The sequence below is a fragment of the Manihot esculenta genome, chromosome 4 (genome assembly GCF_001659605.2).
Source record: "Manihot esculenta cultivar AM560-2 chromosome 4, M.esculenta_v8, whole genome shotgun sequence".
Classification (NCBI taxonomy): Eukaryota; Viridiplantae; Streptophyta; class Magnoliopsida; order Malpighiales; family Euphorbiaceae; genus Manihot; species Manihot esculenta.
Genome location: NC_035164.2, coordinates 34,675,927 through 34,702,275, shown reverse-complemented (window position 1 = coordinate 34,702,275; position 26,349 = coordinate 34,675,927). Strand labels below are relative to the sequence as shown.

At 38.1% G+C, this 26,349-nt stretch overlaps 5 protein-coding genes across 8 annotated transcripts; 2 read left to right on the top strand and 3 right to left on the bottom strand.

The window, feature by feature from the left end:
- The first annotated feature begins 734 nt into the window (after window positions 1-734).
- LOC110613506 (alanine aminotransferase 1, mitochondrial) lies at window positions 735-5,424 on the top strand. Its single transcript, XM_021754668.2, has 15 exons — window positions 735-971; window positions 1,521-1,571; window positions 1,708-1,758; window positions 1,970-2,035; window positions 2,122-2,183; window positions 2,619-2,697; window positions 2,799-2,903; window positions 3,053-3,163; window positions 3,381-3,518; window positions 3,595-3,669; window positions 3,773-3,893; window positions 3,998-4,152; window positions 4,314-4,388; window positions 4,618-4,821; window positions 5,103-5,424. The coding sequence occupies exons 1-15, from the start codon at window positions 933-935 to the stop codon at window positions 5,217-5,219; spliced, it is 1,449 nt and encodes a 482-aa protein (XP_021610360.1). The 5' UTR covers window positions 735-932; the 3' UTR covers window positions 5,220-5,424.
- An 88-nt stretch (window positions 5,425-5,512) lies between these two features.
- LOC110613507 (proteasome subunit alpha type-5) lies at window positions 5,513-9,478 on the bottom strand. Of its 4 annotated transcripts, none has more exons than XM_021754670.2 (5): window positions 9,374-9,478; window positions 8,106-8,424; window positions 7,926-8,027; window positions 6,893-6,958; window positions 5,513-6,735 (listed from the first exon to the last, which is right to left on the bottom strand). In XM_021754670.2, exons 2-5 carry the CDS (start codon window positions 8,325-8,327, stop codon window positions 6,643-6,645), a joined length of 483 nt encoding a protein of 160 aa, XP_021610362.1. In that variant the 5' UTR covers window positions 8,328-8,424; window positions 9,374-9,478; the 3' UTR covers window positions 5,513-6,642. The 4 variants fall into 4 exon arrangements, with proteins under 4 accessions (XP_021610362.1, XP_021610361.2, XP_043812075.1 ...); XM_021754669.2 differs by having other exon boundaries at window positions 8,106-8,250; XM_043956140.1 differs by having other exon boundaries at window positions 8,106-8,201.
- Window positions 9,479-16,473: 6,995 nt separating this feature from the next.
- Window positions 16,474-19,363, bottom strand: LOC122723509. The gene is made up of 2 exons (XM_043955814.1): window positions 17,595-19,363; window positions 16,474-17,502 (listed from the first exon to the last, which is right to left on the bottom strand). The coding sequence occupies exons 1-2, from the start codon at window positions 17,623-17,625 to the stop codon at window positions 16,598-16,600; spliced, it is 936 nt and encodes a 311-aa protein (XP_043811749.1). The 5' UTR covers window positions 17,626-19,363; the 3' UTR covers window positions 16,474-16,597.
- A 131-nt stretch (window positions 19,364-19,494) lies between these two features.
- On the bottom strand, window positions 19,495-23,166 carry LOC110613352. The gene is made up of 6 exons (XM_021754433.2): window positions 22,858-23,166; window positions 22,640-22,760; window positions 22,015-22,543; window positions 20,875-21,385; window positions 20,705-20,786; window positions 19,495-19,767 (listed from the first exon to the last, which is right to left on the bottom strand). The coding sequence occupies exons 2-6, from the start codon at window positions 22,694-22,696 to the stop codon at window positions 19,555-19,557; spliced, it is 1,392 nt and encodes a 463-aa protein (XP_021610125.1). The 5' UTR covers window positions 22,697-22,760; window positions 22,858-23,166; the 3' UTR covers window positions 19,495-19,554.
- Window positions 23,167-24,953: 1,787 nt separating this feature from the next.
- LOC110613498 lies at window positions 24,954-25,906 on the top strand. Its single transcript, XM_021754657.2, has 3 exons — window positions 24,954-25,250; window positions 25,356-25,483; window positions 25,654-25,906. Exons 1-3 carry the CDS (start codon window positions 25,098-25,100, stop codon window positions 25,787-25,789), a joined length of 417 nt encoding a protein of 138 aa, XP_021610349.1. The 5' UTR covers window positions 24,954-25,097; the 3' UTR covers window positions 25,790-25,906.
- Window positions 25,907-26,349: the final 443 nt, after the last annotated feature.

Below are 26,349 nucleotides of genomic sequence, written 5' to 3'. Positions count from 1 at the left end.
CAAGGGCAAGCTTGTTTTACCTCCTGAAAAAAAAAATTATATAAAAATATTTTTTTACTATTATTTTTAATCAGAAAAGCTTTCTTTTTTTTTTTTTTGAAAGCATCTGAAAAGCTTTCTTAACATCAACTTATCATAAATGGAATTATTAAAAGAAAAAAAAGTAAAAATAAATCAATGTGCAATCTAGTAGATTTTTGTTCTTTTTAGGGTATGCATGGAGTCAGTTTCTCATATTTATTAATAATGTCTGTAAGTTATAACAAAAATTGGGCTGTTAATTCGTATTTTCTTTTATTATTATTATTATTTTTAAATCTAAGATTATTTTCTTTGGAAAACATATTTGTTATTTTTTTTATTAAAAGATAAAGATTTTTATTAATTAAAAATAGGTCTAAGGCTCAAGTACAAAGGAAAATTTATTAATTTTAAATAATATTTTTTTTATTTTTATATTTTAATAAAATTAAATAATAGTTTTCGAAAAAAAAAGGAGCACGCCAGATTTGAAAGGCATGCAGGAAAGTGGATCTAGAGTCTGTGGGCACCTCGCAAATTGGATTTTTTTTTCTTTGAAACAGGGCAAATTGGAATTTGTACACGATAATCCATAAAGAAATTGTTAAAAAACTACCCTTTCATCTCTTCCAAAGTTGGTTACGACTTTCCCGAAAACACTGTCTTTAAATTTCTTTCTTTTTTTTTTTTTTAAAAAAAAAACACACGTCAAAATCTCTCATATGTATACTCAACAATCAACACATGTATACATACAGGCGATGTGAAAATTCGTGATTGGCAGAGATAAGAAGCCTTCCTCAACCGTTCCTATCAATATCATTATCAAAACCAAGCTTTGCTGCGTCCTCTTTCCCCTTCTCATTCTCCTTTCTTGTCTTCTTCATTTCCCTTCTGCTTCCGCTTCATCCATGGCTCCTACCGTCTCTCGTGATACCCTTAATCCTAAGGTGCTTTTTTTTCTTTTCTTGCTCTTTTGATTCGGATTCATTTGTTGAGCTTTATATGTTCAATTTGCTTTGTTTTTATTTGTTTCTTCGCCTTTTATTATTGTTTATTCTCTGGAAATGGATTTAGTTGTATTGTATCTTTTTGCAATTTTTTTTTTCAATTTATTTCTCGCTATTGGGTATTCTTCTTTTTGTCTCCCTTTTGGATTTATCCATTCATTTGTGGTTTTCTATCTACCTATATATACACACACGCACGCGCGCACAGAAAATGCTTGTGCTGATTTGAACGTTTATGCTCATCCAGTTGAAGTTGGAGTTTCAGTCAGAAGTGCACTTTTATTTCTCAAACAAAAGAGTTTTTTTTTTAGATTCGCATCCTGTTCGATAGAATGCGATTTAGCATATGGTCAAAAGAATGAGTTTTCTCCTTATTCTGTAATTTAGTGATCAAGTTTTTGCTTGGTAAATGTACGGCTTTTGGTGGCCCTTTTTCCTGTTCTCATTTTTTCATTTCCATTTCTTTATTACCATATTTTGTATTTCCAGGTTTTGCAATGTGAATATGCTGTCCGTGGTGAGATTGTCACCATTGCACAGGTATAGTTTTTGCAGTATATCAATGCACGTTAGATTCAAACTTGTTTGAAGTTTTAATATTATTCTTCCTTGTTGTTCTGTAAAAGAAATTATATGCACCTGAGAGTGTGATGGAATCTCTATATTTTTGATACAGCGGTTACAAGATGAGTTAAAGGCTAAGCCAGGTTCTCTGCCATTTGACGAGGTCTGTTACTTGTTTTTGGATTACTAAACTCTGTCTGGATTTTCATTTGTATGGCTGGTTGATTAGCTTGTTATATAATTATGCGGAATGGGAATGACGAACTCGTAAAGAAACAAATGAGGGACTTTCCATATACATGTTTGCTTTTAACTGGATGTTCTCTTTAGCACATTCAGTGCTCTGACAATGGTTTTTTATCATCATATTGCAGATACTTTACTGCAACATTGGAAATCCTCAGTCTCTTGGCCAGCGGCCAATAACATTCTTTCGAGAGGTTAGTTTGCAACAACCTCATAAAGGAATGCAATGAATTCTGTATTTTACTGAACCAATTCTCACGCATACATATTTCTTCCTTAGGTTCTTGCATTATGTGACCATCCTGCTATTCTGGACAAAAAGGAAATACAGGGTTTGTTCAGGTATTTGATTTTCATGATTTGGTTTATTGAACTTCTCTATTTGCTTGTTGCCATTCCAATATAGCAGACAACATATTGTACTTCTTTTTGCTTAATGAGCAAAAAATTTGAGTATTATGACCCTTATTTCCAGCTTCAGGATATGTTCAGCCTTCCATGGTTAAACTATTGCGTCCTTTCCAACTCTATACTAAAATTGAAACTGGAGTGTTAAAGAGTCCAAAAGACTACTTTTGAATATATGAATTACCTTTAGCCCTTTCCTAAGTTAATTTACTTCATATTTTTCTCTTTGAACAGATTTTACTACAATTGAACGAATCTTTTACCTAACTATCCTTATTTCTTCTGCAGAATCTGGTCAAAATGAATATTGTGATCTTTAAGGCATGCTTTCAGAATGATTTGTTTAACTAACCTTATAACTTTTGACAGTGCTGATGCTATACAACGAGCTCGGCAGATTCTTGATCAAATTCCTGGAAAAGCAACTGGTGCTTACAGTCACAGTCAGGTTATGATCACATCATCCACATCCATGAACTTTATATTTGTATTCAAATGCAGTGGCTGTTGTAATAATACAAAATATCCTCATTTTTCTTCCCACATCAGGGTATAAAAGGATTACGTGATACAATTGCTGCTGGTATTGAAGCTCGTGATGGTTTTCCTGCTAATCCAAATGACATTTTCTTGACGGATGGTGCAAGTCCAGCGGTAACAGTCAAACTCACATATATTTGATTAAATTTTAGCATCATGACCATGCTTATATACATGTGATCAAGTATAATTGTAAATGCGCCTACCAAGCACATAAACATATCCAAAGCATTTAGTTAACTGAGTATTATGCCTTTTACCAGGTCCATATGATGATGCAGTTACTAATAAGTTCAGAAAAGGATGGATTACTCTGCCCCATTCCTCAGTACCCCTTGTATTCTGCATCAATTGCTCTCCATGGTGGCAGTCTGGTACGTCGAAGCATCATATGCGAACTTGATTATTTGCCTCACTCTCCTATGTTGAATGTTTGCTGGCTGTAAATAGCAAGTAGCTTCAATAGTTACTAGTGGAGTAGTCAAAATTAGTTCACCTAATAGAAGAAGAGGAAAAAAATTAGACATTTGACACAAAGTTTAAGTTGTTTTTTGATTTAGCATTTGAAGTCAAACTCTCTGGTTTCTGCAGGTTCCATACTATCTTGATGAAGCAACTGGATGGGGATTGGAAATTTCTGAGCTGAAGAAGCAATTAGAAGATGCAAAGTCTAAGGGTATCACTGTCAGAGCATTGGTTGTTATAAATCCAGGCAACCCAACAGGGCAGGTAAGCAACTTACTTTTGTATCACATGATGGAGATAACTGATTACAGTCTTTGCTAAATAATTGATTTGTTGGCAGGTTCTTGCAGAGGAAAACCAGCGAGCAATTGTAGAGTTCTGCAAGCAAGAAGGTCTTGTTCTTTTGGCAGATGAGGTGGGGTGGACGCATGTAGTTAGTAACTTGGATAAGCCTGACATTCTTGGTCTCTTTACCAAAATAAATCTGGCTTGAAAAATCTTAATGAATTCCATGCCAGGTTTATCAACAAAATGTATATGTTCCTGAGAAGAAGTTCCACTCGTTTAAAAAGATATCACGGTCTATGGGGTATGGTGAAGAGGATATTTGTCTAGTATCTTTTCAGTCGGTCTCTAAAGGTGAAGTAGTTAAATGAATTATATCAAGATGATAAGGAATATTATGCAATTTTCTGAATTTGATGTTGAAAGCCATTTTATTTTATAATTTTGTATGTTTTCAGGGTACTATGGGGAGTGTGGAAAGAGAGGAGGTTACATGGAGGTCACTGGGTTTAGTCCTGAAGTAAGGGAGCAAATATACAAAGTGGCATCAGTGAATCTTTGTTCCAATATTTCTGGTCAAATTCTTGCTAGTCTTGTCATGAATCCACCAAAGGTCACTTTTCTTTTCCTCCTTTAATTTTATTTTACTCAGTGTCCAAATTCAGTTTAGTAAGCTTCATTTTGTATCTGATTTTGGTGTTACTAAAGAGATAGAAAATCCCCTATTTTGCTGGTTTACTATTGCAACTGATGAAATTAGATGCATGTATGCAGGTTGGTGATGGATCTTATGAATCATATTCTGCTGAAAAAGATGGAATTTTATCATCCCTTGCAAGGCGTGCAAAGGTCAGTTCAGTGAAGTCAACTTATTGTCTGATTTAAGGTATTAGGGAAAGGAAATGCAAAAAGAAAGTAATAGGATTAGTGTGCATACTGAATTCTGCAGTTAAATGGATCACTGTTAAGTGTGCAGACTCTCTCCGTGATTTTCATGTGATGCTATTGATAATCCTTTGTCTCTCCGTGATTTTCATGTGATGCTATTGGTAATTCTTTGTTAACTAATTAATGGCAGACATTGGAACAAGCGTTCAACAGTTTGGAGGGTGTAACATGCAACAAGGCAGAGGGAGCAATGTATCTTTTCCCCTGTATCCGCCTGCCTCAGAAGGCAATTAAAGCTGCAGAAGCTGCAAAAAAGGCCCCGGATGCATTTTATTGTCAGCGTCTCCTCAATGCCACTGGAGTAGTTGTTGTTCCTGGTTCTGGCTTTAGACAGGTGAGTTTTATTTATTTACATTTGTTTAAATAATGCAAGATTCTCTTGTTGGATTTTGCTTTCTGATTCTAATATTCGCAGTGATGCTAATATATCTAAATACCAGCAACTCCACCCCAATAAAACATGGATGATTGAAAAGCTTTTATTAATGCTTGAGAAGTTGATGCTTCTTTCCCCAAGTTTCTGTTAAAATTTCTGAGTGAAAGTGATTCTGTCATGCTAACCAACTCCCTCGCATTTTAGACTCTTGACTGTTTCTTTTTGTATTCGTGAAAAAGGTTCCGGGCACTTGGCATTTTAGGTGCACCATACTGCCTCAGGAGGATAAGATTCCAGCCGTTGTCTCCCGCCTGACGGAGTTCCACAAAAGTTTCACGAATGAATTTCGTGATTGAGGGAGCTTTGCTTTCTTAGCGTTGAGGAAAGTTGCAGAATAAAATGTAGTCGAACATTTTAGAAACACGTAGGTGGGCATCACCTAGGTGAATTTTGATCAGTCTGAAAGAAATAGTGGCATTTTGCTTTTGCTTTTGCTTTAACATGATATCAAAGGTCAAATCAGTGTTCTATCAATAAAGAAAAGGAAGAAAAATTACTTTTAATCGTTGAGACCTAGCACAATTAGTCACTGTATTATTCTATTTCTGATTTATTGAAATTGTCGTTAATGAAATAATGAAAGGACTATATTACCCTTGATTATCTTGGAAAATTCCTTAAACGTTTCCAGCATTGCCTTGCCTTCAATATTTCATCAAACGAGTTATCTCCTTTATTCTTCCTCAAACATGGGTCATTTCGCCCGTAGCCACTATTTGCTCTCCCATTTTCTAAAATTTTTCAAATTTTTCAAATTTTAAATTTTTTATTTTTGAAAAAAGATTTAATTAAATTTTTATAACATTCTTGATTTGAAACCGAGGGATTGTGAGCGACTATCATCTCCTGCTGATGACCCTATTGCCAAACGAAGACCAAATTTCACTTCCCTATTTTCTCGTAACTCCACTCAAAGACATACGAGAGAGAGGAAGCAGTGTTGGAAGGTGAGCTAGGCTGTAGTTGATGGATGACCTAGGGATAGGTATCGATAGAGATAAGATTGAATCGATGATGAAACCTGAGCTTTATTGTATCCAATGGATGAGGTTGAATCCATGATGAGAACTTCGAGTTTCGTTACAGTCAATGGGCATGAAATTTGCAATTGTATGCAGATCAATCTGGACAAAGAATAGGAGAGAATTTATAGATCCAAGAAAGGAAGAAAGAGGTTTGTAGATCGATCTGTACAAACTCGTGAGGGCAAAATGGGATAGTACCCATAAGACTGATGGTGAAGAATGAGAATGAGAGAGAAGTGACATCAAGGAAGAGAGTAATTTTGCAATTAAAGTACAATCTCTCTTCTTCTACCATATTTTATCCACCATATACTTGACAAATTATATAGATGGAGAGACCTCAATTTGACAGAACCAAATTTTAAAGAGTAAGAAGTAATTTCTCCAAAAGATAATAATAACAATTCTTTTTACAGTGGGTTTTATTTAGTTTCAGAGAAACATCATTTATATGTTCCTCCAAATAATGCACAGCTGGGATGTTCTGTAGACGCATTCCCTTTGTGAGGGTAAGTGGGTCGCGTTAGTAGCTTCTCAGGCTATTGAAGGTCCTTGAACTCTTATGACTTTCAGTTGATCGAGTCTCCATCAGAACTGGTGAAAGATATTTTTAAAGCTAATTTAGTCGGTGTCAAGTGACCTTGATGGAATACAAGTCATGTCGAAGGAAATTTCAAGACATGGTGATTCCTTATTATAGGCGACTAATGACAGACTCCACCTCTGCAGGGGTATACAAATGATATGTTGGAGCGACTCTTGCAATGTCGACATTGTTGGGAGTCACCTGAAATCAATGGCACAATTTGGTTGGCGAAAATTAAATGTAGAAGTACATATCCATCTGTGATGCTAAAGGAATAAATGATTTAAAGCATTAAATGATATAAATACGCATGCACAAATGTTAGGATCCAAAGCAGGTAAACAGTACAAACCCTTACCTTTTCTTCCATAACTTGCTTCATAATGGAAAGTGCAATTGTCTCGCCCTCTTGAAGAGTGATGTCCTGCATAAATTAGCAAGTCATGTCATGACATCAGAAATTCAAATCAAACATGTTAGATAGATGGCGGAAAAGGCTCACCGACGTCTAATATTAGCACAGATGGCAAACTATTATATTTAGCACAGACGACCACATTGAAATGTGACATTCATTTTGAACTACTCATGGAGCTACCAAGTAATGCAGTGTTTTGCGAACATAAGAGAGGGGGGAAAGAAGGGAGGGAGATTAAGGAAGAAGAGTCACATTAGAGCAGGAGCAGCTAACATGTACTGTAACATGTCATAGCATGTTAAGCCCACTAACATGTATAATACCTGTTCATGTACAATATTTTTTAAGCCCACTAACATGTACTGTAACATGTCATAGCATGATCAATGCATTTCCACAGGGTTGATTCTAGTAGCTTCTATGAGTATTAACTTTGTACGTAATAATATAGTTGCACCATCTCTGGATAGTTATTAAATTCGCATACGTTCAGAAAGGCTGCTGCTGCACACCCGAAAGGATACAAGGAACATAATTTCCCTAACATACCCAGACTAAAAAATAGTCCTTTGGGATCATGTATGTACAACTTCGACTTATTACTTTTATAGAGGTGGGAGTATTTCATCATTGGAAAGCAAAAAAATACTTAAACAGCTTAGCACTCAGGATAGGACCATTCTTATCATGACCAGCTATGATAGGTGTTAAACTATTTATATCCTGGGTTTAATAGCAGACGACCACTTGGAAATCTGTTATAAACACATTTTATTTGCACAGAAAAGAAGTATAGAAACTAGATTTTATGAATTTCTAAATGAAGGTTACTTAATGAAATGGTAGAAAGCAATTGAAGGTTATTGAATGAACAATGCTCATTGTTTTATATGCATTTCACAAAGAAATGAAAACAGGCATAATCAAATTATTAGAATTTTTTCCCCAAATGATTGAAAATGCTGTACTGTACCATGGATTCCTCATCGCCTTCACCAAATCGTAGTGCCAGATCACAGATTGCTTGGGTTGCAGACTCCACTGTCATGGGCTCACCAAAAGCGAATCTATGGTTCTGAAGTATTAATTAAAAGAATGAGTAAAGGAGCTATATCTGTACAAGGAATTGGAAGAGCAATTACGAAAATAGCACCTGAGTTTCAACACGTGCATGAGCATCTGCATATCCACTCATGGCACATCCAATATGCTCATCAATTTCCATAACTTTCTCCACGCTAGTGGGCTCCTGAGAGAATTGCGAGGAAATAATGGCTGTAACAAGTTGCACTCCACAACTATGACGCGTATCAGTTTCCAAGCAGTACATGTACCAAATCGAAAGCGTTTTGATAAGTTGTTTAAATAGAAGCATCCATTAGCAATAAATATAACGGATTGCTACTTTATTGGACATTTCTGAATGCATGCAACCCATAAGTTGAGTCCTTGGGATTTACAGGTCTTAACTCCTGTTTGGTAAGAAGGAAAGTGGGAAGAAAACAACAGAGGAAGAGATTAGAAAGGAGAGAGAGGAATAGAGTAAGAACATGAGAGGATAAGCCAAGATTGTAATCCTACTATTCTCTACAGTATGTTCTGTTCAATTTCAATTCTTAAATTTTTATGATATTCAATTGAATTTTATATTTTATACATTTGAAATAAATTTCTAAAAAATTTACAGACTAAAATGTCTATATTAAATAATTTATTTTTTTATATTTAATTAAACTTTATTAATTATAAAACATGAAAACTATAAAATAATTTTCTATTTATTCAATATTACTATATAGACAATTATATAATTTATTTTTTTTTAAAAAAAATCTAAACTTATTTTCTCTTCTCAGTAAGACTATTTATTTTATTATATAAATTTTCAAGTCATAAAAAATTATTTTAAATTTATTAATATATTTTTAATTAGTTTATGTTTTTGTTAATGGTTATAAATTTATCAAGTCTAAAATTTTTTGATAAAGTAATTTCTTTTTTATTAACTCTTAAAGGTGGTTTAGGAAATGATAACAAAAATAATTGAAATTCAATTGAATGTTACATTCTAAGTTATATCATAACAAACAATTGAATTTCAAATGGAATTGAACCACAACTCAATCGATTTAGATACATTCTAACTGAACTATCATTAGCTAGTTCTGTAACAACTTCCAAATTCCAACTAATCAATCAACAGACTAACCATCTTTCCCTGCCTAGTCTTCCTCAGTTGCTACAGAAGTGCTCATACGACCATATGGATCGAATGCCCCACTTCCCTCAGGTGAGAAAGTGTTCACTCCTCGGTCCTCCATAATCACACACACAAATCAAAATCCAAAAGAAAAAAAGAGACATACAAAGCATTCAGGAACTCAAGTTGCAGCATTCTTGCAAGGGTAATACAAGATTTACCTAGTGAGGAACATCTTTCGTTCGATCCAACAGCTGGATCCTTGAGAGACAAGAGAAGATAATAGGTACGTTTGCTTCGGCTTTTCATGTGCTTTTTTCCGGAGCTCCACTTGCCAAACAAGATACGTAAATCCGAAACATTTCATTTCTTCTATCGCACTTTTGGGCTCAATCCAGCTCTAGATTGGGCCCTGCTTTGAGTTCTTGAATCCAATGGGCTTTCTTTTTTGTCATATTCCTCAATAATTTCCTTTTTTTTAAATTTTTTCTAATAAATATTTGGATAAATTTTCCTTCATCACTTGCCAGACTCTGTCTAATTTAATCTTTGATTAAATAACATTCAACTATTTTTACCGTTATAAAAAACAACTTGTATAAATGGAAATAAAATTTTAACACTTTTAAAGCAACTATTTCAATTTTGAAAAATCCTTTTAAACAAAAAAATAAATAAGTAAAATTAGGTGGAATTAGAATTAAAATCAAAATTAGGTCAAATAGGAGCTAAAACTCATTCATATGTCCTAGCTTTAGCCTTGGGATGGGGAACTAGACTGTGAACACCCAATCACATCTATGCAAAATAAAAGAATAGGTTTCTAAGAGTAGAGCATGGAAACGTGAGTAGGCATATTTTGTAAGGATGTGTGAATTATTGCATAGAAATACATGAATTGCACCAATAACTAAAAACGGAGACAATAGACAGTGAATGCTCAAACACAGATGACTGCTCTAACTCTGAAAAATAATGCACCTAACACCCTAAAATCGTAGCCTGCCATGAAATAACAAAGACAACGTTTCCCAAGGACTTTTAACTTTTCTCAATCTTTTCGTTCCTGTTAAAAAAATGGAAATGTTACCTTCCCTTGCTAAATTTGAGAGTTGGATCTGTTTCTTACGCCTTAGAAATAATATGAGATTTTTAAAGTCACATATATATAGGTACCCACTAAATTGATAGACCAAAAAGATTTATCTTCTATTATTACTTACATTATTTTACAAAATCCCTGATCAGTTTATTTTGATGGGAGAATATTAATCATGGGATAATATTAATCATCATATAATCCTTGGAATATCTTAGAAGATTTATTATTAATTAATTATATATTTTGAATTTTAAATATAATTTTTTATAAACTGAATTACGACTTGAATTTAAAGTTTCACAATACAAATCAAAAGAATACTTTATAAGGAATATAGTAACAGACTAGCCGCAACAGAAGGCTCAACTCTTAAGAGTTTAAAAAAATTATATCACACTTGATAACAATTAAGTTTCGAATACCCAAACTACAGCCGAACTCATGAGAGAAGACCAAACTACACAAGTTAATTGCTCAAATACAAACATACAAATAAATTAATAAGTATAAAAAATAAAAATAGACAGAAGAAAAAATAATGAAATATAAATTTTTATTGATTGTTGTAATGAGTTACAAAGGCAGCAAAGGAGGGAGAACTAGAACTAAGTCATTTCAGGGCTTATTTATAATATCTTCCCCTTAAGGTCTAGAAGGTAAGCAAGGAGCCTTTTTAGGCAAAGTGTTGTTGTCCACTTTAGGAGCTCGTAGGTTTGCCAACGAAGTGGAGGGGCATCTCTAGCTGCTTTAAGACCTTGATTGTAGCCCGAAACGAACATGCGGAAGACCTCTCTGTATATTCTTTTTTTTCATCTCCTTGGAGGTCTTGTACTCCTCAAGTTGCACTTCACAAACCTGCTAGATCTTGGCTTTTAGCTCGATAAAGTCCTTATACTCCCGCAAGCGCTCCTCACAAGTCTGTTGGACCATATTCTCTACAGCCCGGACATCTCTCAATAATGCGAAACACCTCTCCTCTAGAGCAGTGACCTCTTAACGAAGTTGTTGTTGCTGGAGACAATACTCCTCCACCGCCAAAGCCATTCCTTTCAGATCCTCGATGTGTTTGCTGAGATCCTATTAGAGGACAGTAGTACGAGTTAAGGCCTCATCACACTGACGGTAGGACTCCTCTAAAGAGGACAGTTGTGCTAAAACTTCATCTCGCTTAGACTCAGCCGCAAAAATTCATTGGAAGGCCTGGGCAACCTATACTGTAATACCCGGCTCGAGTCCGGCATCGGAATTCCTGTAGTCCAGTGGAATCTCGGGTGTCGGAACCCTCGAGAAGGGTAATACATATGTTTTTAAGGTATTTTCCCTTGTTTTCATGTTTTGAAGTGTGAAAAGCATTGAGTTTTGAAAGAAAAGCAACAAGGGAGAAATGCAAAGGTTCGGCCGCCGAAGGGCACTTTCGGCCGCCGAACATTGCATGGTTGCGGCTTCACGTTCGGCTGCCGAAGGTGGTCTGGCCAGCCACCTATAAAAGGGCCAAGGGTCGGTGGAAGGAGGTTATTTCTCCTCCACTTGCAGCCAGAGGTGAGTTTCAGCCTCTCCTACGTTGACTTTCATGTTTTCCATGATTTTCATCAAATCTTTCAAGAGTTTTAAGAGTTTTGGTGATTTATGAAGGTTTTGAGCAAAAGAAGCAAGTTTTGAAGCTTGGAGCTTTGGAAGAGCTTTTCTTCATATCTCCACGTTAGGATCCTTCATCCTCAAGTTGTGTAAGAGGTAAGTGAAGATCCTGAGCTTCTTTGTTGATTTTGAAAGGTTTTATGAAGTTTGTATGGGTAGTTTGCATGTTTAGGTTTAGGTGAGGTTTTTGGTGATTTGTGGTGTTCTAGCATGATTCAGTGTTATGTGCTATGTTTGTTTGGGGTTTTAGGATAGTTTTAGACCCCTTTGTGCATATATATGTGTATATGCTAGTTGGGAGTAGTTGCTATGCATGTTTGTAGGTTTTTGGGCAAAGTTTGCATGAAACAGAGCAGGGTTCTGTCCTTCGGGCAAAACCAGGTTCGGCCGCCGAAGGAAGGTTCGGCCGCCGAACCCTTTGTGGAGGCAGTTTCGGCTGCCAAAGGTTGCCCCCGAAAGCTAGGCTTTCGGTTTAGAAAGGGACTTTCGGCCGCCGAAAGAGGGAGTTCGGCCGCCGAAAGTGTGTGAGTTTCGTCTCTGGACGAGACCTTCGGCCGCCGAAGGTGCCGCCGAACATGCATGAGTTTCGTCTCTGGAGTGGGGTTTCGGCCGCCGAACCTGCCGCCGAAAGTGCCCTGTCCAGCTTCCTTTTGCATGTTTTATGTGATGGTTTGAGGTTTGTTTAGAGGGGTTTTGGGGAGTTTCTTAGAGATGCTCTTGAGTGAGTTTAGTCCCTCATTTGAGTCCACCTGTGTAGGTACGGACCAGAGGAATCAGGGACATCAGCAGTGAGTCCAGAGTCAGAACCTGCAGAGTCAGTTCAGAGAGAACTACAGGTGAGTGGAATTTAACTTAATGTTTTAATATGAGAACTGAATATTTTATCATGCTTCATGCATCATGAATATGCTATAGGGTGAGTGCATTAGTGTACACCAAGATGATGCATTGCATTTATCCTTGTACTTGGCATTGCTCCTTGTACATTGCTTATGTGAGACGGCACGGACTTCGTGAGGATTCATTAGCCCTCAGAGGAAAGACCTGGAACAGCCTTACGAGGACCAGGCATAAAGACCTGGAACAGCCCTACGGGGACCAGGCAAATGGTACTTAGGTACCCCAGATGAGATAGAGGGAGTTTTGATCCGTCCGGCCGAGGTGATGTGCTTATGTGTTGCATTCCATGAGAGCATGTTTTATCACTTGTATTTGCCTATTCTACTCACTGGGCTAGTGTAGCTCATCCCTCTCCCCTAACTTCAGTTGTGCAGGTTCAGAGGTCAGAGAGAACTCAGCAGGGTACAGGAAGAGTACAGAGGATTGTAATAGCTAGTGTGGACATGTAAATGTATAGAGATAATGTTTATGTACAGTGTATAGAATGGTGCTTGATTTATAAGACTTGTAATCCCTTTGTGGAGTCACATGATCAGTTTATGTATGTTTCTTTCTTGTTGTATGTTTATGAGCAAAACCAGGCTTAACATTATGAGTTTGATCCGCCTAGGGCCATGAGGAGCTCTAGTAGGGATTACAGAGAGAGTGCATGCACAGGTTACGCCTTGGAATAAAGAAAAGTTTTATGGTTTTACAGAAAATGTATGATCATGTATGGGATTTCACTGGTATACAGACAGGATAGCAGGCTTACTACGGGTCCCGGCGACCTTAAGTCGATCTGGATCCTAGTGCCGGTGGCAGTTCGGTTTCCGGGCTGTTACAGATTGGTATCAGAGCCCTAGGTTCACATGGTCGGACCTATAGAGAGAGTTGGGCTCATAGAGAGGTTGATCAGGTCAAGCACCATAGGAAAACATGTCCACTAGGATAGGATGTCAGTCCTGTCGCTATATGCCGATGTGCAATGCCATGAGTTATGCATGTGCATGTTTTTGATGTGTTGCTGATGTGTTATGTGTTTGTTGTTTCCCAGAGAGTGAAGATGCGAGGAACTCGTCGATCCGCGAGATTGACTGGAGTCCCACCCGTAAGTGAGGGTATAGCTGCTCGTCCACCTGCCTTGCCAAGGGCAAGATCTCACAGGTCAAGCAGGGAGGGAACGTCACGAGACCCTAGAAGGTCTTCTGACGAGAGCAGGAGAGGAGTAAGCAGAGGGGGAAGGTCAGTAGAAGAAAGAGGTGTGATGGAAGAGGATCAGAGTAGAGATGCAAGCATGGGTATAGGAAGGTCAGAAGAAGGTATGGGGGAGTCCCAGGGAGGCATGCAGGCCTCGGGGTTTGGCTATCCACCCTTTTCACAGGGCCCAGAGTATCCGATGGGAGGCACGTCGGATTACTCCAGTTTTGCCCCATATCCACCCTACATGCCATATATGCCCTATCCTGCTTTTTATCCACCATATCACATGTATCCACCCCCACCTGTTCATCCAAGTCCAGTACAACCTGAAGTGAGGGAATCAGTTCCTCCACCACCACCTCCTGAACCAGTAGCCCCTGTTGTGGAAGCACAGCAACCCAGTTCGTCAGGGGGAAGTAAGGTGAAGATGACCGAGTACTTAAAGTTGGATGCTCCGAAATTCAATACAGGAGATGATCCCTTTGAGTATCTCAGTGCAGTCAGAATGATAACAAGTGAGTTGGGAGCAGATGATGGTAGAGCCATTGAGATGGCAGGGTTCACGTTAAAGTGTAAGAAAGCTAGAGAGTGGTTCAAGCATTATGTGGACCCGAGACTTGAGAGTATGACATGGGAAGAGTTCGCCAACGAATTTGCTGGAGGGGCTTTTCCTGACAGTTCCAGGGAACTAAAGGTTGTGGAGTTTGAGCAGTTGCGACAGACGGAGGAGATGAGCGTTGATGAGTATACAGATAAGTTCCTGGAATTGTTGCCATATGTCGGTCAAGCATATGATACAGATCAGAAGAAGGCAAAGAGATATGCCACAAGGCTTCATCCCAGGTATTTCTCTTTGATTCTTCATGCGGAGAAGGAAAGTTTCCACTCTATTGTGGATGCTGCTAGAAAGATGGAGGCCAGTGCCATAAGTCAAGGTGTAGTCAAGGCACAGTCTTCTGGTGTTAAACCAGGTTCCTCCTCACAGAGTACAGCAAGTGCAAGTAAGAGGAGATGGGAGAAATTCAGAGGAAAGAGAGGTAAGTTCTGGAACAGGCTTAAGTCGGGTCTGGGAATGAGTAGTGGCTCCAGTTCTGGCGCAGATTTTCCAGTGTGCAAGAGGTGTGGCAAACAGCATAGAGGAGCTTGTCAGTTGGGATCCACAGCCTGCTATAGATGTGGGCAGGAGGGACATTATGCACGGGAATGTCCTCAGGCGACTTTGGTTGCACCATCCCAGCAGATGAGTACGGGTAGTGTAGTTCAGCCCGTAGCTTCAGCCGTACCACCAAGCAGTGGTAGAGGAAGAGGAAGAGGGGCAGCCTCTTCATCAGGGATGGGTTCCCGAGGTGCAGGTCCGTCAGCCCCAGCACGGATTTTCACCCTGACTCAGCAGGAGGCAGACACGTCGAACACGGTGGTGTCAGGTAATCTCCTCATTGGGTGTTCTGAGGTGTATGCTTTAATGGACCCCGGTGCTTCTCACTCTTTCATTTCTTCTAGAGCTGCAGAGAGGTTGGGTCTGATGGTGTCTGAGTTAGAGTGTCCTCTATGGGTCAGTGGACCCAAATGTGATCCATCTTTGGCAGAGTCAGTCTGTCGGTTCAGTCCAGTGTGCATAGAGAGTAGATACCTTCCAGCTGACCTGGTGGTTCTAGAGTTGACAGATTTTGATGTCATTCTAGGGATGGATTGGTTATCTACGTATGATGCTACTCTGAACTGTAGAGACAAGGTAGTCTGTGTCAGAGACCAGGATGGGTCAGAGTGTGTCTTCAGAGGAGACAGAAGAGTGACACCTAGGGGTTTGATATCAGCCCTCCAGGCTCGTAGAATGTTAAGGAAGGGGTGTCAGGGGTTCCTAGCTTATGTGAGAGAGCTAGACAGTCAGATTAGGGAACCATCCTCAGTACCAGTTGTCAGAGTCCGGCCGAGGTGATGTGCTTATGTGTTGCATTCCATGAGAGCATGTTTTATCACTTGTATTTGCCTATTCTACTCACTGGGCTAGTGTAGCTCATCCCTCTCCCCTAACTTCAGTTGTGCAGGTTCAGAGGTCAGAGAGAACTCAGCAGGGTACAGGAAGAGTACAGAGGATTGTAATAGCTAGTGTGGACATGTAAATGTATAGAGATAATGTTTATGTACAGTGTATAGAATGGTGCTTGATTTATAAGACTTGTAATCCCTTTGTGGAGTCACATGATCAGTTTATGTATGTTTCTTTCTTGTTGTATGTTTATGAGCAAAACCAGGCTTAACATTATGAGTTTGATCCGCCTAGGGCCATGAGGAGCTCTAGTAGGGATTACAGAGAGAGTGCATGCACAGGTTACGCCTTGGAATAAAGAAAAGTTTTATGGTTTTACAGAAAATGTATGATCATGTATGGGATTTCACTGGTATACAGACAGGATAGCAGGCTTACTACGGGTCCCGGCGACCTTAAGTCGATCTGGATCCTAGTGCCGGTGGCAGTTCGGTTTCCGGGCTGTTACATATACCCTCATCTCCCCTAATTGCTTGGTGAGGTCCTCATTAACCCCTTTGAACTCAATGACTTGTCCGCTGACTTCACCAGTTGCAACGATGTTTTTATCCCGGCACTCCTCAGTTATGCGCTGCTCCACTAAGCTCTGAAAAAACTGGTTCCTTGCGTCGATCTCAAGGAACACCCCGAAGGCCTGCCACAGAAAAAGAAAAACAAAGTTAAGAAAGTCAAAGAACTCAGAAATACCCTTGAGAAGAGCATATGACTTACCATGAGGAACATTTCCCTCAAGCTGTCTCCGAGATCGTCTAAGAAATGAGTGCTGAACGCCGCTTGTTGCTTGGTGGAGTAGGCAAGGTGGCTGATGAGAGCCAGAAAATGGGGATCTAAAGCATCCGGAGTCCCCCCAAACATTTTATTACAAAACATCTTGGCTACTAAGGCCAACATAGATTCAGGAGTCACTTCGGCAGCGTTCAAGAGCTCGTTGTCAAGAGTTGAGGATAACTGCTCCACCACCTTCTTCCCTTTGTCAGCGAAGGGGGGAAGGGCTATCTTTGTAGGCCTTGTAGCACGAGCTCGCTTAGGAGCCCTGCCTTCAGTCGCAAGCTCTGAGGTCCGAACTCGTTTGCTAGCTGCCCCTCCAATCACAATAGCCCCTACAGCTTGGAGAGGTGGGACATCCAAAGGGGCAACCCCAGTGCCCTCTTTCGAACCTCTCTCGGCAGACTCGCTGATGGCAATAGGTTCCTTGGAGGCCGATTTAAGAGTTATCGGAGATTTGGCTGAAGCCGGCGCCTTAGCAAGGATGGAGGCCCTAGAAGCTGCAGATTGAGAACCCTCTGCGGTAGGTACTAACGCCAAAGTTAGGGCAGGGACAATAGTCCGATTTACTGCAGCAGGGGCCACGACTTGAAAGACCTCTAGGATCACATCCGCCACCGTTTTGCCAGCCTTGAAGGCATCTAGCATAGCCTTCATGCTCTCCCAGGACATGGAGAAGTTCTTTGGGAGCTTAATGTTGTCTATGGGAATGGCAGAAGCTGAAAAAGAGATGTCAATTCGAATTAGAACTCAGAATAATAAAAAAAAGCACAACAAAGAAGAAAATCAGATAAATAATAGTTAGCAATACCAGCTTTCCGGTAGTTCCAGAGGTTGGACATGAATATGCACTTCTTGACGTCATGCTTCTTCCGTATAGAGGTCAGCCGAAGAAGACAGACTTAGTCCAACTAAGTCTGCCTGAGGAAGTCGTTGTTGTCCTGAGGGACTTCCCACCAAAAGAGATTAACATCCTAACTGATCCCTAAGCTCTCTTTCAGCTCGACTACCACAAAGGTCTCAGTCCAACCCTTTATCGAGTCTTTGTACGCGGCAAAAATAGACAACCCTCTCCGGGACCAAAATAATAAAACTTATGGTTGGATCTAAAGAAATGAAAGAAGGTGGTAAACAATGCGACAGAGGGGCAAAACCCCAACACAAACAGACAAACTTGAAATAGCACATGAAGAGGAAGAGTTGGGGTACAACATACGGGGTCACTCCAAAGTGATGGAAGACCTCAATAAAGAAAAGGGTGAAAGGGAATTTTAGCTTGAAATCGCGCTGCTTAATAAAGAAAACTAAGTTGCGCCTTTGCTGGGCGTCTATTAAGCCCGTCAGAGGTGGATTGAGAAAAACAATCCTCTCATTAGGAAGAGGAACCCTAATCCTATAGATAGTGGTGTCAGCATACTCGCTAGAGAAGAAATTAAAGAGGAAAGAAGGAGTAACAGAGGACACCAAACCCACAACATTAACAATTCTAATGGAAGCCATGAGAAGAGTGAGACATACCTTGAAGCGAGAAAGTAGAGATTACAGAGGAGAAGGAGAGCAAGTTAGCAGAAGCAGCGCAAGAAGAAGAATCGAGAATAAAATCAAAAGTATGAATTTAAAATGGGTAAAAGCGGAGAGAAGATGTTTTGACAAAAACACTCCTAGAAACGAGCAGTAATAATTGGGGCTTCGAGATTTACCCCTTATTAATCATGGAATAATTAATGAGTGGGTAAATAGTACTTGATAACAATTGGACCTCGGATACTCAGGCCACAGCTGAACTCATGAGGGAAGACCAAGTTACAGCTCTATGAAAGTCCATCACACCGGTCCACCCATATAAGCGCGGTCCAGACCCTGCACCAGCAAGTTGGACAGAGCAAGGCTTGGGTCTAAGTGAAAGGGATTCAGCTCAACTGACTTGATGGGTCCGTGGGACAACAAACCCCTACACATCTGGGATCATGTCAATACAGACGTCGAAAGAAATTAAATAGCTGTTTGACGATGGGAAAAGACACAATATGTCCGTATGTATAGCCTTGCATGACAACAATATGTTGCAGGATGACGATTACACGTCACTAGATGATAAAAGGGGAAAAAGAATAAAGAAAGGAAAATAGGAGCCATTCAGACTAAGTTCACACATATATATCCTAATCCAACCTTCTATTAGATTTCAGAATATCAATACTCTTTTTCATCATCTTAGAATTTTATATTTATATTATCCATGGACATAAATCTTACGTTTAATCTATCAATTCCTTTTTTTTTTCTCTTAAATTGTGATTAATGAGTGCATATGTGTGTTTGTTTCAAAATTTATGAACCAAAGAGGGAGATGAAATATGTAGGGACTGAGAGTACTCATTGCTTTAAAGCAGCCATCTAGACTATCAGTAGTAGTTTTGGGTCTAGTTTTGCAATTCAAATCCTATTAGGTAGAAAGCCTATGTCTATCCTTGCAAATTTAAAGTTTGCAGAAATTGGCCCCCTTATCGTCAGAGAAGCTCTTTTTAGCTATAAGAGAAGCTGGGTTCCATTTGAGATGGTACTTCTTTACGAAACAGCCTACGCCCCCTCTTTGATGTGCACTGGGAAACTCTTTTTTTCTGAAGTTCAAACCAAGTTCTTCGGTTTCTATTAGATTCCTTATATGATAGATATAAAATTATGTTTGGAGAAGAAAAGAATGAAATATATTTAATTGGGTTTTGCTTAGAATGAGCAGGAGACGGATACATCTATCTTTTATTTCTAGATCAAGGATAGATGCTGCAAGGAAAGCAACCACAAGAAGTGTGGCCAGAAAATTGTCCGTTCATCATCTTCTTGGTTTGTTCACTAGCTCTTTGCATCTGCTCAGTGTGTTGCTGGCTAGCGGTAGCTCTCCATTCTTCAGCTTTTCTGTGAACAATTGCCATTCTCTTCATCAACTTCTCTTCTAAGTTTGATCTCATCTTTTGTATTTTCACCTGTTCCATTTTCATCAAAGGGATAGAATTATCAGGATTCTACGGTCACTCGACCAAAATAAAGTGTGAATGCAAGAAGCAGAAATAAACTGACAACTAGTGCTATCATTTTCATATTATACTGGGGAATTATTATTTTAATCAACATAAACTAAAAGGCCAAGCTTCCGGGCAAGAGAAAAGTTAAAGTTCAAGGGTAAATTCCAGTTCCCGACAAAATTTTAAACGCTAGCTGACAGAAGGCTTAAAAGTTGCAACAACTGTGGATTTATTTATGCATGAACACGGTGACTTCCAGCCTTCTTCCTATTTCTTTAACACTGAAGCATGAAACAAAGAATATAGAGTTGAAGATTACACTGATACACCCCAACAGAGGTGGACCCATTTTTTTATTTTGAAAGGAGGTGGACCAGTCAAGAAAACAGGAGGACAAACGTGATAAAGACCAGTGAGTGGCTCGAGGCAACGAAGCCTACCATGAACTAGACATGGCCAACATTATAATGCCATATTATAGATATATGCACAACTGGATAGGACAACGAGCATTATAATACTTTTCAATACAAGATTACAGCTTATTCACATGGCTTAACTCTTTACATTAATCTAATTATATGACAGACAGGATGAGACAATTACTTTACACAGCTAAAAGCCAAAAATGAGAATACTGCTGCAAAGGCAAGTTTTTTTTTTGAGCAGCAAAGGCAAGTATCATGCTCACTTTTCTTGCATTTTCATAAAAACTAGCGAGAAATGCCAGAATTAAGGGAGGGCGTCCTAGTGCATTGGATTCCCACAATGTGAGGTTTGGCAAAGTGTTAGATTTTTGCAGTCATTCCTTGACAATGCCAAATTGTTTTTGTGGCCTCCCGTGAGAATGAAAGAAGCAAGAATTTATAACTTAAATAAAACAGGATAAGCATAGTACCTCAAGCTTTCTTGTTTGAGCTTCTGCTTTTGCAGTTTGGAGGTTCAACCACGCTTGAATTTTTGCTTCCTCTCCTTGATACCTGTGGTTCAATTCAAAACAGATACTATCATTTCAGGAAAGAATGCTGCTAAAAGTTAATGCATATTGTTAAGCTTGTAATAATTTACCTAAGACAGCACTTTGTCTTCTCCTCTTCCTCCCATGCAGCAGCTCTTGAATCTGAAACACTTTTCCTGCAAGTGATGCCTGTTTCAAAGTGTCTCAGGCTTTTTGATATTTCCTCCTCCTCTTCTTCCCTTGAGCTCCAATTTGATGTAATAGAATCATATTGAGACCCAAGTTGTAGCTTAGCCAAATGGCAAGCTTGTAGCTGGGATATGTCAATGCTACTATTGGTGCTGCCAGACGTCCCCAAAGGCAAAGGGCCTGACCTATTAGCAGGCGTGTTATGGCGAGCAGGTGATGAGCTTTTGATTGGTGTGTGGCATCTAGAATTTATGGAACTGCCTAGAGGAGTCATTTCTGTACCAATATCTCTATGTTCTACCTCATGAAATACTTCAGGACCAACACCTTTCATTGCTTCATTGGCTGAGTTTCTAAAAAGAAATCCTTCTTTTGATTGATCTGAGAATCTAAAATTTAGCAGAACTGGTTTTTCCTCATCAATGAACTTGTCTGCATTTGCAAATGAACTTCAAATAAGAACAAAATAAACGAAAAATTGGGTAGGAAATACACTTCCATTTAGGATAAGAATCTTAAACAGAATTGTGATTATTTAATTGTCACAGAAAAAAGTTTAAATTTACCATTCAAGAATTGCATACATATTTTGAAGCTTTATATGAAGGCATTAGCAGTATTAAGTATCATTCAATACGCATTTTGTTGCTTGCAAGGGAAATGCTGCAAAGACAAGTAACTAGAATGCTACAACCTTATTTTTCATCCTCTGGGGTCAGTCAATGAAAACTTAACTCACACCAAATTGAGCCTAATACAATAGTTTAAAACAAGAAGATGCATCATAATTTCACAGTTCATTTCTTTTATTTACTTCAATTTCTTTTATTTCACAGTTCTGTGATACATATTCTGCAGATGAGACCGGTGTGTGTTTTGTTCCCCGCATAAATTGAGCAATCAACAGTAGGGATAAAAACTTCAAAGCTTTGTTAAGCTTTTAGAAGACAAGAGAAGGGCTATAACGAGGATAAATGCGGAGCAAAAAGGGAGAAAGCTGAGAAGTAAAAGCCAAATATGTAAAGGTTTCATTAAAATTTGAATAAAGAGAAATAATATACCTTTTAGAAGCACATTAGAAGAAGAAGAGACCCCACTAAAAGCTATTCGTTCCAAAGATACCGACCCCTGAAAAGAAGGAACAAGCTTTGAGACTTTTTCCTCTGTGACCCTTGATTTCTCTGCAACTTCTTCCATTTGATGCTTAAAGTTATCACTTTGTTTCTGAATCTTTGAAGACCCTGGCGATGGCTTAAAGGCATGAGCAGGAGATTCATGGCAAGAACTGCTCATCAGCCACTTCTCTGCATCCTCCCACTTAGAGGGCAAGCTCTTTTTTGTATGATTACCAATGCTGTAGTTGATTATTGGCCTACCAGGAGTAGAGGGAATTTCTACTCTCCTCTGAGCCATTGAATGCACTCCTTCTCTTCTCCTTTGAGGTGGAAATTCAAGAAAACCTCTGCATTCCATATTGCCTGCCATTGGAAATGACTTGACAAACTCAGATGTCTCCTTGAGATTAAGCTTGCAAAGTGGGTCTTGAAAGGCGTCTGCAAACCTGTTGTCCTTACTTTGCAATGCTGGATCCTAAATCAACAAACGAAAAAGAAGAAGAACCATCAAAGGTTAATCAAGAATCCACAGACCCTAATGGGAAACAAAAGCAACAAATAAACAAGTTACCCCAGTAGACGCAAAAACAGGAGCAGCTTGAAAACATTTGGGACTTGCGAAATCCATTATAGAGACTATTGAGCTATCTGGGGAAGACAGACTTGGATACACTTGAGGTTGAGCAATCCACCTGCCTCATTTTGGACACACAACAAACAAAAAGTGTTCGTGGGAAAGCGACTGAGGAAGCAGTTGAACAATGTAGCTTTACAAAGAAAAAGCATTACCTTAATAAGTATTAAGACCCACATGGGATATCAGATAACCACTTAAGACTTAACCACTGTTTCTTCAACAAATGAGAGAGAGACCAGTGTGTTTCACTCAATGACATGGATATTAGTTGTGGGTCTGTGACTGTGAGGACTGGGAAGGAGACGAAACAGTACTTCCTGAAAAGAAGAGTGAGGGCTTTGGAAGCTGCAAAAAAACACTGGTAGGGTACTAAGAAAGCACAAAAAAATGATAGATTTATTAATTAATCTCATTGCTGTAATTCTGAGTTCTTCATTTCTTTTTAGGAAGGTTCTTATTGGTTTTCAAAACTTTGCATCCCTCCCATTCTCTATAATTGTGCAGTATCATACACAGCTCACGGGATGATAACACAGGCAAATGAATTCCGGAACTTAATTCAAAATTTTTTACACTTTGGTTCAATTTCTCTATTTTGTGAGAAGTAATTTTTTAAAAAATAACTTACCTAATTTTTAAAAAATAACTTACTTATCTCTTTCGTTTTAAAAAAAAGTAAATTCTTTAAACAAAATCTAAATATACTGCAGTTATCTCTAATCTCCCAAAAGCCTCTCTAAAGTCTCTGGCACAATATGACATTTTCACTCCTCCCCTGCCTCTGCCCTTTTCCAGGCCTAAGTGTCGGAGAAAACAGAGTCAGGCACGTGATTTTCATGTGTCAAGGTGGACGTATATTCCTTTTCTGGTCAATTTTATTATTCATATGCCACATCACCCTTACACGTGGCTCTTTTGTTTTTGCCAACAATACAAAGCCCAATGTGCTTATTTACATTAGAAAGGCCATAGCCCAAATATCAAAAGCCATCTCCTAAAATAATAGATCCACTCAAAGCCAATCCTAAATAAAAAAAATGGGCTAAAGATTAATCAATAAATCTTAATTCAATAATACTAAAAATCATTTTCAAAATAATAAAATTAGAAAATTGGACATAAATAATTTAAAAAAATATTGAAAGGGTAATAGAGTGAAATGGGTCTAAAAGCAAATTGATTTGTTGGCTATTTGTGGGCAAGAAGAGCCAATAATATTGACTAAGTATAAGGTGGAATCATCACCACATGAATTATATTTTAAAATACCCACTTCTATGATTAAGCTCTAACTATATTTAAATCCATTAAATAATCAATCCTAATGACTTTCTCACACAATAATTAGGAAGAAATATATATAAAAAATTTTCATTGACTTCATCAATTTTCCAGTAATTTTTATTTTTTGCTTTTTTTGCCTATGTTAGTATGGGAAATCATGATTTTTTTTTTTAAGGGTGTAGAAACTCATCACTATAATAAAAAAAGAAAAAAGGAAAACAGAAATTTATCTACTGAATTATTGGAAGTGAATTGATTGATGGGAAATTCAATAAATAGCTTAGAGATTGCTTCTTCTTTTTTTTTTCTCCGCATAAACATTGAAGATTTTGTTTTTTCACAAATTCCTCTCCCTTTCTTTTTTTTTTTTTTAATTTTAATTTTCTTTTATGTGTGCTTTTAAAATTTTATTGGTTATGAGCCCTATTGATATGGTGACTCATGCATCCACTATTTTAATAAAATTAGAAATCCTTCCATTCAACTCAACCCTTCACTTGATCCAAAGTCTTCTCCACTGAGGTGTATTTTTTTTTTTTTTAAATCTGATCCCAAATTATCTGTAATTTATTTCCTAAAGAATATAAATTGATATAAAATTATTTTTAAAATTTGAGTTATTTTAGTTTGAAAACAATTCTACTCTAAAACAATTAAAATTTTTCCTCATATAATGATCCAATAAACAATCTAAAATGACCCACTAAATCTTCCCTGAAATAAAAAAAATTGGAATATGTTACAATCTGAATACTTTAAATCCAAATGTGAATCTGCCTATTCCTGATGTGTTTGGTACCCAAGCTTGGATAAATCACAAAAGGGATAGCTTATTGAGAGTGGACCCACAAACCAATTGATTAGAAACAAGAGCTTAGTATCAACCAACAGTATACGCAAGAAGCAAGAAGACAAGCAACATGGGGCCCCTCTGATCATAAATTTACACTGATAATTGATGCTTGGTGACAAGGCATACCATGTCAATCATGGAATTTTTATATCCAACCTTGTAAACTTGTAAATTATTCTATTCCTGCCAGCCTAAATACTCCCACCAAACACCATACAAACTTCTTCTTCTTCTTCTTGTTGCTGCATATGATCAATGGCTTCAGCAAGCTTTTCTTATCATCAACTCATAGTTCAAAATTATGGTCCATTTATAAAGCCTAGAAGCAAAGCTAAGATGTTTAAGCATACTCAGCTTCCACTCAAGAAATCTCCTTCTCTTCAAGTCAGATCATCTTTCAAAGACAAGGTATACTCTTCTAAACATTGAATTGGATTATTGCATCAGATTGTCACCAAAAGTATCAAGATTGAAACAGTGATTAATGTTGTCTACTTGTTCCGTTGAAAGCAGGTGTTTGAGAATCAATCTGAGGGGATAATCTGTTACAGAGATGAAATTAGCGGAGAGATCATTTGTGAGGGATTAGATGAAGGCCCTCGGTTCCATCAACATCTTCCAAGAACAGCATACCCTTCAAGGTAAAGGAAGATTATCCTAACACAAAGATGATGCTTAATCATTTATGCAGATCATATTCTTACTCCTGTTATATTTTATTGCAATACAGTACACAACAGGTCAGATTTTTTTTTTTTTTTTGTTTCTTTTTTATGATGTTATTTTAAAGTATAGATTGGAATGAATTCAGGGATGCAGAGATTATCAATCTGCTTCAACAAAGATTGCTTCAAGTTGTTAATGGTGGTGAGCTTAAAAAGGCTGACAATGGAGTTGCTGCTGTGCAAGAGGACTTCAAATGGAATGGCTTCAACAAATTCTATTGATCAATGACTAACTCAAATCAATTTCATCTGTGTACTTCAAATGTAAATGCTAAGTATGAAAGCCTTTTATCTGTCTTTGGTTGTAAAATAATTCAGGTTCTTTTCTTTTCCTCCCAACTATTTTTCTTGCATTCTCCTGCGGGGAATAAATTAGCAACCAGTAATAGATGAAAAATAAGGTCAATGTTCAAAAGAATAAGAATGGCATCAAGCAAAATAAAGTGAATATTTCTAAATGCTCAAATAGACAAATTATGCTCAGATCTAACAAAATTCCCTTGTGGATAGATATAAGGAACAAATTCGAAGAGGTTAAAATGATCCTTCTAGTATATGCGAACCATACTAATGCAATTCACATTTTTTCGAGCACATCTACCAAGAAATCTTACAAAAATTATTCGTACCATTTTCTTTTCAAATTCCAGCACCAGTTACTAAAGTTCCTTCTGGGGAGAAGGGAGTTCTATTTCTAAATGGTCAATCCAAATCAATGGGAAGCTGTTCATCCTGTTGCCCAAGAATTTCAGTACAGGAAGGAAAGTATGTCCACACATAGA

Coding starts and splice junctions, on each gene's coding strand:
- LOC110613506 (XM_021754668.2), top strand. CDS start 933: ATGGCTCCTACCGTCTCTCGTGATACCCTTAATCCTAAG. Junction 1,759..1,969: donor GTTCTCTGCCATTTGACGAG/GTCTGTTACTTG, acceptor ATCATATTGCAG/ATACTTTACTGCAACATTGG. Junction 2,184..2,618: donor GAAATACAGGGTTTGTTCAG/GTATTTGATTTT, acceptor AACTTTTGACAG/TGCTGATGCTATACAACGAG.
- LOC110613507 (XM_021754670.2), bottom strand. CDS start 8,327: ATGCTTCTATTTAAACAACTTATCAAAACGCTTTCGATTTGGTACATG. Junction 8,028..8,105: donor ATGCACGTGTTGAAACTCAG/GTGCTATTTTCG, acceptor TTAATACTTCAG/AACCATAGATTCGCTTTTGG. Junction 6,959..7,925: donor AAGGCGATGAGGAATCCATG/GTACAGTACAGC, acceptor TAATTTATGCAG/GACATCACTCTTCAAGAGGG.
- LOC122723509 (XM_043955814.1), bottom strand. CDS start 17,625: ATGTCCAACCTCTGGAACTACCGGAAAGCTG. Junction 17,503..17,594: donor CTGGAACTACCGGAAAGCTG/GTATTGCTAACT, acceptor TCTCTTTTTCAG/CTTCTGCCATTCCCATAGAC.
- LOC110613352 (XM_021754433.2), bottom strand. CDS start 22,696: ATGGATTTCGCAAGTCCCAAATGTTTTCAAGCTGCTCCTGTTTTTGCG. Junction 21,386..22,014: donor TTCTAATGTGCTTCTAAAAG/GTATATTATTTC, acceptor TTGCAAATGCAG/ACAAGTTCATTGATGAGGAA. Junction 20,787..20,874: donor AAGACAAAGTGCTGTCTTAG/GTAAATTATTAC, acceptor ATTGAACCACAG/GTATCAAGGAGAGGAAGCAA.
- LOC110613498 (XM_021754657.2), top strand. CDS start 25,098: ATGGCTTCAGCAAGCTTTTCTTATCATCAACTCATAGTTCAAAATTAT. Junction 25,251..25,355: donor GATCATCTTTCAAAGACAAG/GTATACTCTTCT, acceptor CGTTGAAAGCAG/GTGTTTGAGAATCAATCTGA. Junction 25,484..25,653: donor AGAACAGCATACCCTTCAAG/GTAAAGGAAGAT, acceptor GAATGAATTCAG/GGATGCAGAGATTATCAATC.